General features: G+C 30.9%; 1 protein-coding gene across 1 annotated transcript in view; it reads left to right on the top strand.

Moving 5' to 3' along the window:
- The window catches only part of LOC132753535 (E3 ubiquitin-protein ligase RNF213-like), a 115,065-nt gene that overhangs the window by 68,355 nt on the left and 33,580 nt on the right, over positions 1-13,130 (top strand). Inside the window, exons 32-48 of the mRNA XM_060744012.1 lie at positions 1,915-2,083; positions 2,384-2,553; positions 2,737-2,934; positions 3,166-3,288; positions 3,655-3,775; positions 4,103-4,344; positions 4,832-5,048; positions 5,237-5,329; positions 5,668-5,799; positions 6,166-6,323; positions 6,576-6,798; positions 7,029-7,199; positions 7,411-7,473; positions 7,735-7,844; positions 7,968-8,105; positions 8,501-8,663; positions 8,939-9,015. Coding sequence (XP_060599995.1) covers positions 1,915-2,083; positions 2,384-2,553; positions 2,737-2,934; positions 3,166-3,288; positions 3,655-3,775; positions 4,103-4,344; positions 4,832-5,048; positions 5,237-5,329; positions 5,668-5,799; positions 6,166-6,323; positions 6,576-6,798; positions 7,029-7,199; positions 7,411-7,473; positions 7,735-7,844; positions 7,968-8,105; positions 8,501-8,663; positions 8,939-9,015 — 2,568 coding nt within the window. The remainder of the gene's footprint in view (positions 1-1,914; positions 2,084-2,383; positions 2,554-2,736; positions 2,935-3,165; positions 3,289-3,654; positions 3,776-4,102; positions 4,345-4,831; positions 5,049-5,236; positions 5,330-5,667; positions 5,800-6,165; positions 6,324-6,575; positions 6,799-7,028; positions 7,200-7,410; positions 7,474-7,734; positions 7,845-7,967; positions 8,106-8,500; positions 8,664-8,938; positions 9,016-13,130) is intronic.

The raw sequence follows: 13,130 nt of genomic DNA, 5'->3' as shown, positions 1-13,130 counted from the left end.
AATTTTTCTGAAAAACATGTTGTTTGTTTTCTTTAACTTCTTTATTTTTAAGGCATCTACTTCAAGCATATGTTCCTAATTATTACTTAAATCATGTTTGAAAAGATTCCATACTCTTTTTTCATTTCTTACAGCTTTTACTTGAAACTCAGGCATCATAATTATAAATCAAGGTTGTTAAATCTACCGTCCTTATTTCCAGAATTATCTCCCCCGTAAACTTTAAGCACCCCTTTTTTATTCTATAACTCTTTTTTTTACATGAATTTAGTTCAAATTTCAAATATATGTTCATTATTAACACCTACATCGTAAGTGATAAGATTCATTAGTTTTCCACGATTATTTTGAACTTGGAATTTATTTTAAAACTGTTGTATGTTTTTATTATTTGCTTCTTTGTTACTATAAATTGTATTAATTTAAAATTTGTTTTATTTTTCCCTTTTCTTCTATGTTACTATTGGAAACATAACACATTACTTTGATACAGAAACTAAGAATTCAAAGGATTTTATGTTCATTCATGTCTTCCACATTGGCATAATGGAATAGTCATTGTTCTTTAGAATGTTGGGGCTCTGACCTTTGTATTGCTTGCAATACTTTGATAATTGCTTGTTTATAGAGTAACATCCATTTTTAAGTAAACATATTGGTTTAAGCAGAATAACTGTTGAAAGAGTTCAATGATTTTTGTTACATTTTGCATGCAATTATGTTGTATCAATACACAAAAATCTGGAAACAAAGTGATCCCTCGGAAGCATTAATCACAACAAAATTACGAGAGAATTGCAGACTCGGTTTGATTGAGTCTGTACATGAGGGATAATGAATACGTGCAACATCCCTCACGCCCCCTAGCACCGGCTTGAGCGGTACTCAATTCTCAACACTCAATAGTGCTGGCATCAATGATCCCGAAGGACCAGAAAAATAAAACAACACTGAAGTGAAGTACGGGGCAACTTTTTACAGCTGCCACACAGCACTTGACACCTGCTGTTGTGAAGTATAAAAATCTGGAAACAAAGTGATCCCTCGGAAGCATTAATCACAACAAAATTACAAGAGAATTGCAGACTCGGTTTGATTGAGTCTGTACATGAGGGATAATGAATACGTGCAACAACCCTCACGCCCCCTAGCACCGGCTTGAGCGGTACTCAATTCTCAACACTCAATAGTGCTGGCATCAATGATCCCGAAGGACCAGAAAAATAAAACAACACTGAAGTGAAGTACGGGGCAACTTTTTACAGCTGCCACACAGCACTTGACACCTGCTGTTGTGAAGTATAAAAATCTGGACACAAAGTGATCCCTCGGAAGCATTAATCACAACAAAATTACGAGAGAATTGCAGACTCGGTTTGATTGAGTCTGTACATGAGGGATAATGAATTCAAGTTTGATATTCATAGCAATCTGCTGTTTAACTATTGGTTGAAATGAAAAACGATTATGTTTGGCATACAAGCATGTGATATCCAAAACACATGATTTGTTTCTGCAAGCAGCTAATTGCAACCTTGATTTAATCGATTTGTTTTTTCAAAATCAAATCAAGTCATAATGTTCAAATCTTTCTCTAGTACTAATATGTTACCTAGAAAAAATAGATTGTATATTTTTCTTTTACACAGGATGGCAAATGTCATTATCTGAGTCATTTACACAAATAAATTTGCTATCTTTTTTAAGGCACTTTTTGACCATGATACTTTCTTGTGAATTCGCATCTGTTATATTTTGCCTTTCGTGAGTGGAGCTCCTGTTCTCATTAGAAAACTTTAATTGCCGTTACACATTTGCTTTAACATGAATATTTTAAGCCACCTAGTACATCGTTATATAAACAAGTATGTAAATTGAATATAATAACTATAAACCTAAACATTTGGTACATAGGTATTGTGGGATAAAGGATCCTTCCTGGTCGGAGATTCATCATTTTGTATGGTTTCTCAATACTCAACTTGAAGCATTTGAAAAGAACAGCTTTGTTGGTCCGGCCGCTGATCAACATTTGCCTGGATTTGGAACCTTTCTGCTAAGATTTCTGATCTTAATGTCAAGAGTAAGCTAAACATGCTTGTATAAATTGTGAAGGTGTAAACTCGTTATATAGATATTTTATAATTTACAAAGTTGTGCAATCACTTGATTCATTTATATATTTTTCTGGTGTGAAATGTAGTACTTTTTAACAGTTGTTATTAGATGGACAAAAAAAGTCTGTAAGTTTTGGATAGTTTTAGTTGTTGTTTCACCTCAATTTAACATATAATCAATTACGTGATTGTGAATAAGTATATTTTACAGGTTTTAATTACATGATATCAAAATGTTGTTTGTATATTATTGTTACAACGTAAAGGACTTTTCTACACGCTCTCTCAACATTAGTGAAGAATCGCCTGGACTAAAACATGAACAAGTAGAAGACGATTTAGCAAATTTCCACCAAGTGGATGAAGAGGGCACTGAAAATGGTGGAAATCAAAGAGACCTTCAACAGTATCAAATGAGACGAACATGGGAAAGCAGGTATGATTTGTCATAAAATTGCATACTGTCATTGAGAGGGCTACTACTTGAGCTTTTGTAAATGATTTAAAAAGCTCCTGTTTAAATAGCGGGTGTTATTGGACAATTTTATAAATAATGAAGCATTTGTAAATAATCAATAATGAAATATATTTTTTAATTTGATTGCTTTGTTTATTTAAGCCCCCATCCTTACCTGTTTTTCAACTCGGACAGAGAAACATTTACATTTCTTGGATTTTACATCGACAAAGATACTGGAAATCTTGTTGATAAACAGACCGAAACAGTTCTAGAGGAGGCAATAATGCATCAAAATTTGTACAAAGGCTTGATTAGAAATAAGGCTCCTTTGCATGAAGATTTTGACCAACTAGAGAGGTATCAAGTTTTCTTCTGATATTACATAATTGTCATTTAATAAGCTCATATTCTACACTTTGTATGATTCAAATCTTCTGCCCATGTATACCTTAATAATAAAACTATTGTTTGTGCAAAAAAGTTCTTATCAAATTATAATTGCATATATTTTGCAAATAAGTGATATTGGAAGATTATTTTTTGATGACGTGTAACTCGCTTAAAGTGTAAGTCGAATACTTTTTGTAGGCACGAGAAGATCTTGAAGTTGTGCAAGGTCATGGGTATTGATATGGAACATGATCCGGATGATACATATGAACTAACAACAGACAACGTCAAGAAGATGTTAGCGATCTATATGAGATTTAGGTAAAATGAAATGGTGTTTCTGTTAAGTGTTTCAAAAAAATATAAGGCATAGGGTATTTGTTATATGACCCTGTTTTAACAGTTCAAAAAAATATTAACAATAAAACAAATCATAAAATAAACAGTAAATAGTTACAATTTGTGCAAACATTTAACTGTAATATTTTATTACCAAAACAATAGAAGGGGATATTCATCGATATTGCATCAAAAGCAGTGAAAATAGATGAAAATCATAGATTCTTTCACTGCGAGTGTTGATGGAAGACTTATTGAAAGTGCAACATGATCACTTACACTCCCAACACCGGTTTTGTGTTTACTTTGTTTCTATTTTAATGGATGCATATTATATATTTTTGTCAGGTGTGACATTCCTGTGATAATAATGGGGGAAACAGGGTGTGGTAAAACAAGATTAATAAAATTTATGTGTGCTCTACAAATGCCACCAGGACTTCAACTAACTAATATGATATTAGTAAAGGTAAGAAGATGCTTCAATATGTTATCTTTAGATTGTTTAAAACTTAACTTTTTGTTTTGATTTGTTTTTTTCCCTTTTAAATATCTATCTCAAGTTTATGTAAAATTAATTCTTATATAAAATTAGAAAGAAGTAATTACTACTTTCTAACAACAACTGGAATGATTTATCAGATACATGGAAATAGAGTATCTAAATCTTCCAAGTTTCCCAATGCAAGTGTTTAAGTTCTCTTATATTGTAAATTTGTTTCGTAGTAGCCTGAACAAATTGAGGCGGATCAAAACTATATTTTTGTCTTCCGTTTATATTTTTGCGTTAACAAAGGTTCACGGAGGGACTACATATGATGACATTAAAAGAGAAGTAGGAGAAGCCGAAAGAATAGCACAGGAAAATACAGAAAAATTTGGAGCACATATGTTCACAGTACTGTTCTTTGATGAAGCAAACACTACAGAAGCTATCGGACTTATTAAAGAAATCATGTGTGACAAAAGTATAGATGGAAAGAAACTGAAATTGTGTAAAAATCTTAAAATAGTTGCTGCGTGTAATCCGTACAGAAAGTAAGTAAATAATTTACTCACATTCAAATTTGTATTGATATAATTATGTAAACACTCATATAGCTAAGAATATGGGTTTGTTATGTATTTTAAACGACCCATGTACACAAGTTACTTTCAGGCTCTCCCTAATAATTAAAACTGACTAAAATATGTCAACATGTGTGTATTTGTATGAGCGTGCGTGTGTGCGTGTAAACATTGTCTAAAAAAACATTTTTTAAGATATTTTTATCAAGTTAGAACACTTTTATTTTGAATCAGTTATTATACTTTGGCTTTTGTAACTGAGCATTAGACACATATGCATATGGTCTTTTATTTGATATGCTAAAATATGACCATGACCTCCAAATTCACAGTATTGCAATATGCAAAGTTAAAGGAAAAGAAACTAGAAAAATCTACTTCTCTTCCTAGAATTTTGAGTGGTATTAATGTGATGGCATAGCATTTTTTCACAAATGCAATCTTGTTTACTTTGCAGACATTCAGAAAAACTAATCAAAAAGTTAGAGCAAGCAGGGCTTGGTTACCATGTTGATGCTGATGAAACAACAGACAGACTGGGCCGGGTACCGATGAGACGTCTTGTGTACAGGGTCCAGCCTCTACCACAAAGTTTACTGCCACTAGTGTGGGACTTTGGACAACTGAACAGAAAAGTGGAAGATCTCTATATTAGACAAATGGTCAAAAGATATGTAAGTAATTTATGTTTATACTTTTTGTGTAAGTTTTAAAGATATGTGTTTATTTCAACATATTCTTGTAATGTAATATTTTCAGCTATAATTCTTATGACCCAAATATTTTTGTCATCTTATGTTTCTACTTGTAAACATTAGCAGAATAATGCTTAGCATAATTAAGTACTTTCAAAACAATACAGATCCGAGACGATTTGCTGCCTGATGTACCTAGATTGACCGAAGTAGTCAGTGCAATCTTGACAGCTTCTCAGTACTATATGAGAGAACAAAAGGTATATAAAAAATTTGCTATGCAGCAAACAAATGTATATTTGATTTTCTTAAAAATAATATTTAAGATGTCATTTTACGTTGTGCTTAAGTCAGCATTATATGAGCTTTATTGCCAAAAGAATGCCTAAAATATTGACAAATAAAATGGTAATTAGTTTAGGTATATATGATTTGATCTTACTAAACGATTACTAGTTTATTAATTACAAAGTGCAGGAAAAAATGATGGTTAAAACAAGTATGCTATAATGTTAAAAATATTTTTATATTGCTATTTTTAAAAGTTTTTGAAAGTATCCTCACAATAAATAAATATATAACAAATGCCAACTTGTAGGATGAATGCAGTTTCGTGTCGTTGCGCGATGTGGACAGGGTTCTTTCTGTGATGAGTTGGTTTTACGCTCAAAGTCAAGGTGAAAGAACTCTTTACAAACTCATGGACGCGAAGTTTGATGGTGATGATCAGGTGAATATTATGTTAGATATAATTTATAACCTCTTTTGTTGAAATTACTGAATCAAAAAAATAATTTGTACATACTGAATGGGGAAATTAATAGTAGAAACACAATAGTTTGATATTTAGGTCCTTACATAAAGATTAAAGTTTAATAAACAGGCATACTGACACTAATGTTTGGTAACATTTTATAAAAAGCAACAAAAAATGATAAGTTAGGAATGTTTAGTTTTCAAGATATAGCGTTTTATCAATTTTATATGCATCGTATAAGATTAAGTGTAAATTATAAATTTAAGTTGGTATATCTTTTATACTTACAGAAACATTCATACATAATTATTTAAGTATAAATTATTTGTCTGCTTTTAGGTCGACGATTTAACCCGGTCCTTGATTCTTGCATTGGGAGTGTGTTACCACGCCTGTTTAAGAAAAAGAAAAGACTACCGCCATTATGTAGCACGCTATTTTCGACAGCCATGTGAATTAACAAATGGAGGAGACCAAATTAAAAATGAAATTGAATGGTTAGCAAAGTTTTAAATCCTTTGTATCATATTCAACAGTCACTTTAGCAATGACATTCTGTTTGATGTGTTTCAAATTTGAGTTACCTTTGTCAAGTCTTTCATACATGTGCCTATCGCTGTGTCTTGTGTGGTCCTTTCTGTTACAACTCAACTTGTAATAAAATTGAATCAAAATACATGATTATCGTATAAATTTCTTTACAAAATTTAAACAAATATATATACATATATACATTTTATATTTTGTAGTTGCCAGGACATGTTCCTTGATAAGGTCCAATTAGAAAATAATATTGCGCGCAACAGAGCTCTGAAAGAAAATGTTTTTATGATGATTGTATGCATCGAGCAAAGAATTCCACTGTTTCTTGTTGGTAAACCAGGAAGTTCCAAGTCGCTAGCTAAAACTATTGTTTCTGATGCAATGCAGGGTAATTCTGCGAGGGAAGGACTGTTCAAGGAATTGAAACAAGTAAGTCAAGAGTGATTTAGACCGGCGATAATAGCTTGTCTCGGCAAAAGTGGCCGGAATCACAAGTTATGTAGTAAATTATACCGAGATAATCATGTTGTATTCTGTCGATTCGAGTTTTTCCAACCGTCCACCTTTTGGATTTTTAGGACGTATTACCTTAGTAAATAGTTCAAAAAATTTAGGAAAGATGATTGTAATCATTATGATTGTTCTTGTTTTCATGAAAGGCACAGATGGTATCCTTCCAGTGTAGCCCATTGTCTACACCAGACGGGATTGTAAGTACATTTAAGCAGTGTGCCCAGTTCCAGAAAGAGAAGAATCTTCAGACATTTGTGTCCATTGTTGTACTGGATGAAGTTGGACTGGCAGAGGATAGTCCACGGATGCCGTTAAAAGTATATTAATGCACTCTTAAATATGTCGTACATTTCTAAATATGAAAACACTTTGTATATTACTTTTACTATAAGTAAAATGTATAGGACGTTTATTTAATATATTAATATTTACTTTTATCATTAAGTAAAAATAGTAATTTGTCATAAAACAAAAGTCAACAAAAATAATAAATTAAAACAACAAAACATTTATATACTTTATTTTAAGACGTTACATCCACTGCTCGAAGATGGTTGTCAGGGAGATGAAAAACCTGAAAAGTACAAAAAGGTATCATAATTTCAAGCAACATAACATCAAACTAAAATATACATCTTTTTATATTGCAATCTTATAGTTAAATTATATCATGTCTGTCTTACATTTCTATTTTATAAAGCAGAAATAAAAACTTTATTATCTATCAGTTTCATTTCGATTAAGTTATTGATAAACAACTATTAAAAGAGGATATGAATAATACAAAAAAGTCTTACTGTCAAAGAAATTTTAAGTTATTAACCGTTGCAATGATTTCTGTTTTAATTGAAGGTTGCTTTTATTGGGATCTCAAATTGGGCTCTTGATCCGGCTAAAATGAACAGAGGAATTTTAGTTCAAAGAGAAGTTCCTAAATTGGTTGAGTTGAAAAGTAGTGCTAGGTATGTGTAGACGTTTCGAGTTTCATTTTTACTAACAGCTTTATTACTTGACTTGGTCGTATTTATAACATTATTTCATTTATAAATGAACATCTTATCTCGTGTCATCTTTGCTATTTTCAGAGGTATATGTAAAGCGGACCAAGGTCTTGGAAACTTAATACTACCATTTATAGAACCAATGGCAAAATCTTACCTTGAAATATTTGAAAAAGCTACTGCACAAATGAGGGAATTTTTCGGACTTCGTGATTTCTACAGGTGACTTGAAATTACAGTATTGTTTTTTATATTTTTAACATTAAATATCATATTGTACATACGTTTTGATTATTACAATCTTTTGATATATACATATCGGCAAATATCGTTACCAAGTTGCGTTGCAACTTTTTTATATTTTCTACAGCACATTCATTGATTGACCGATATAACGTGGCTATATCCTTTCAATCTTGGCTGAATGTATTGGTGGTAAGTAAACTCGATCAAGGTGATGTAAATGATTTGCAATGTAACGAAATGTTACAGACCGGCGATTATCATTACTTTCAATTAAATGAAATAGGAAACTTTATATGCGTTAAAAATTGCAAAACTCAACTGTTCTTTCTGTACACTTATGATGATATAATATTTGTTATAATTAACTTCAGTTTAGTGAAAATGGTGTTCAGGTTTGTTGAAAAAGGAAAAAGAAAACCATCTTGGCACGAAATGATGCATGCAATTATGAGAAATTTCGGTGGTCTTGATGGAAAAAATGTAAACCCAATAGAAAGCTTTAGGAGAAATTTTGCCGCTGTCGACTTTGGAGAGGTATATTTAATATTATCAATTCGTTACTGCCTTTTGATATGCCGATTTCAGATATTTGCTAAGAGTTATTCTAAAAATGTTTTTACAACTTATGTTGACTTTATGTATAAAGTTCTGTCTTGATCAGCTCGACATGTTTATCATTTTGCAAGAAGTTTTATGGTTAAACATTAACTAGTTTGAGAGAAGCTATCGTTTAATGTTTAATTGACATAACAATTGTAGAATTTGATTTTAAATAATATCGTTACTTACGTGAATCAATTCCATTTCAGCCAAGTGAAAGACAACCAGACAGCACTCCAGCTGGTCTTGTTGAAGCGTGCTTATTTGATACCTATGAGATGAACAGGTAATATATTTGTAAATGTACATTATATCCCGGAAAAGTTTTTTTCATTCTATGGAGTTTTATAAGCTTAAACAGAACAACAAAAATTTACAAAAAAATGTTAGGATAAAATAAAAGCACTTCTTTTGCTAAATGGACCTTTAAGTTTTTCTTTATTTGATAAAAAAACTTTTCAGAAAAAATATATCAGAATATGACATCGTTCGTTCTTATACTTTCATATATTACTTCAATGTCCTTATGCATTCATAATTTAAGAAATTTAAGAAAAAAAATGCTATTCATTTAACATCGACTGTTCATTCACACATTATGTAGTTGGCCTGTGTTGGAAACTTTGTAAGGTGTTCCGTTGAACTTCATACCTTATTAACAAGATGCGCTGTTATTTTGATAACATATGTAGGTCAATATTGAAGAGCCATAAAGATTTTTTAAAAAAAACTTGATATTACATTGTTGTGTAACATTTAAATTTAATCCTTGTGTAAGATTTCTTTTTAAACACTACGAGTATTTGCTGGAAACTTCTCGTGTGTTGTTATGTACTACAAACATTATTATTTTGATAATTTTTCACATACAAAGTCCATTTATTTAACCAATGCTGATATCACTGATGTAGTCGGCACATTATTATGATCGCTTTGTAAGACAAACCCATTAGGTATCTGAACAATGGCGTAATACCATACATGCCGTATAATATATTGTCCATTTTGTGTAGTTTAATTATTTTAAGACTGAATTAATACAAAACAATTAAAACAAAAAACCTTAACTTTTGATGCATTTTATTCATCCATTATATCTTGTACTCTATATTCCATATCAAGTCAAAATTAAACATTTATAGGAATGGCATTATTTGACCGCACTGATAAACCAAATATTAATTCCACTGGTAATCAACAAGTGCCATATGGAATTTGATACCCTACGCTGACAATCAAATGGTGCCACCTTTAAAAATTTAAAAATATGGTATTTATTATGACTCAGTTTCAGTCCAAATATTCCAGTAATAGATAATAAAAATTCCATTTCCATGATATCCAAAAATCCATTTCCATGATATCCAAAATCCATTTTCCTAATATCCGATATTTTTCATTCCATGATATTCCATTTCCATAATATCAAAAATTAAAAATATGCTACTTAAATTGATAAATACTAAAGAAACTATTATATATCTCCGCAATAAGCCCACCTGTTCCGAGCAGACTTAAAGCATGCTAATTAAAAATAAAAGAAATTATAGGATATTGTCCCTCCAAAATTGGTTTTCTGAACAATAATGTCAGCCATATTCTGAAGAGAGTAAAATCCATACCTTAGTTTAATATTTAAAACATATTAATTCTTTAAATTATTTCTAAAAAATAGAGTTGCACCATTCGATTGTCAGCGGCCTACAAATTTTCGGACAAAATTCAGTGCAGCACCTAAATGAAGATTTTTTTATTTTTTTTTAAATGTCACATGCTCTCTAAAATTGTCCTGAGCTAGTTTACATATACAAAATTTCAGCACAAATATCATTTCACATTTTTGCTCAATCCACAAAGTTCATATTGTCACACTTTTGTAGTTTACTGTAAACAAGAATGATGACTGTTAGGAATTTCTTGCACCAAGATACCATTGACTTTTGTGCTGTTGTCTTCTGTATGATAGTAAACAGTTACCATGCTTCATCTTATTCTGAAAATATACAACTCGAAGAGCAGAAAACAAGCCTGGTTCAATTCTATCAATGTTTATTGTACATTCATGCCTAATTTTGGGTGAGGTGGGTGGGTGAATTTGAAAATTTTCTCTAGTCTTTCCAGTGTGGAAGCTGAAGTTGAAAGGAAGAGTGTTTCCCATGTGAACCTAAACAGGAAGTGACCTTTAGCCTTCCATCTATTTTCAGAAAATTATCAAAGGGAAATTATTCAAAATTAAAGTATGAAAACATCTTGTAGCAGTTACACCCCTTATACAGTTATATCCAGTATTCTGCTAAAATAATAAGGCCTTATTGACTTAAACAATAAGACACATTATCTTAAGACTGAATTAATACAAAACAATTAAAACAAAAAACCTTAACTTTTGATGCATTTTATTCATCCATTATATCTTGTACTCTATATTCCATATCAAGTCAAAATTAAACATTTATAGGAATGGCATTATTTGACCGCACTGATAAACCAAATATTAATTCCACTGATAATCAACAAGTGCCATATGGAATTTGATACCCTACGCTGACAATCAAATGGTGCCACCTTTAAAAATTTAAAAATATGGTATTTATTATGACTCAGTTTCAGTCCAAATATTCCAGTAATAGATAATAAAAATTCCATTTCCATGATATCCAAAAATCCATTTCCATGATATCCAAAATCCATTTTCCTAATATCCGATATTTTTCATTCCATGATATTCCATTTCCATAATATCAGAAATTAAAAATATGCTACTTAAATTGATAAATACTAAAGAAACTATTATATATCTCCGCAATAAGCCCACCTGTTCCGAGCAGACTTAAAGCATGCTAATTAAAAATAAAAGAAATTATAGGATATTGTCCCTCCAAAATTGGTTTTTCTGAACAATAATGTCAGCCATATTTCTGAAGAGAGTAAAATCCATACCTTAGTTTAATATTTAAAACATATTAATTCTTTAAATTATTTCTAAAAAAATAGAGTTGCACCATTCGATGTCAGCGGCCTACAAATTTTTCGGACAAAATTCAGTGCAGCACCTAAATGCAGATTTTTTTTATTTTTTTTTAATGTCACATGCTCTCTAAAATTGTCCTGAGCTAGTTTACATATACAAAATTTCAGCACAAATATCATTTCACATTTTTGCTCAATCCACAAAGTTCATATTGTCACACTTTTGTAGTTTACTGTAAACAAGAATGATGACTGTTTAGGAATTTCTTGCACCAAGATACCATTGACTTTTGTGCTGTTGTCTTCTGTATGATAGTAAACAGTTACCATGCTTCATCTTATTCTGAAAATATACAACTCGAAGAGCAGAAAACAAGCCTGGTTCAATTCTATCAATGTTTATTGTACATTCATGCCTAATTTTGGGTGAGGTGGGTGGGTGAATTTGAAAATTTTCTCTAGTCTTTTTCCAGTGTGGAAGCTGAAGTTGAAAGGAAGAGTGTTTCCATGTGAACCTAAACAGGAAGTGACCTTTAGCCTTCCATCTATTTTCAGAAAATTATCAAAGGGAAATTAACTCAAAATTAAAGTATGAAAACATCTTGTAGCAGTTACACCCCTTATACAGTTATATCCAGTATTCTGCTAAAATAATAAGGCCTTATTGACTTAAACAATAAGACACATTATCTTAAGACTGAATTAATACAAAACAATTAAAACAAAAAACCTTAACTTTTGATGCATTTTATTCATCCATTATATCTTGTACTCTATATTCCATATCAAGTCAAAATTAAACATTTATAGGAATGGCATTATTTGACCGCACTGATAAACCAAATATTAATTCCACTGATAATCAACAAGTGCCATATGGAATTTGATACCCTACGCTGACAATCAAATGGTGCCACCTTTAAAAAATTTAAAAATATGGTATTTATTATGACTCAGTTTCAGTCCAAATATTCCAGTAATAGATAATAAAAATTCCATTTCCATGATAATCCAAAAATCCATTTCCATGATATCCAAAATCCATTTTCCTAATATCCGATATTTTTCATTCCATGATATTCCATTTCCATAATATCAGAAATTAAAAATATGCTACTTAAATTGATAAATACTAAAGAAACTATTATATATCTCCGCAATAAGCCCCACCTGTTCCGAGCAGACTTAAAGCATGCTAATTAAAAATAAAAGAAATTATAGGATATTGTCCCTCCAAAATTGGTTTTTCTGAACAATAATGTCAGCCATATTCTGAAGAGAGTAAAATCCATACCTTAGTTTAATATTTAAAACATATTATTCTTTAAAATTTTTTTAAAAAATAGAGTTGCACCATTCGATTGTCAGCGGCCTACAAATTTTCGCCACAACAAAGTGTGTTTGCACTTTGTCCCCCAAATTTTAGGCTAG

The sequence above is a fragment of the Ruditapes philippinarum genome, unplaced genomic scaffold (genome assembly GCF_026571515.1).
Source record: "Ruditapes philippinarum isolate M1 unplaced genomic scaffold, ASM2657151v2 ctg2314_1_1_1_1, whole genome shotgun sequence".
NCBI lineage: Eukaryota > Metazoa > Mollusca > Bivalvia > Venerida > Veneridae > Ruditapes > Ruditapes philippinarum.
The sequence above is the reverse complement of the archived record's forward strand: the minus strand, read 5'-3'. Positions and strand labels throughout refer to the sequence as shown.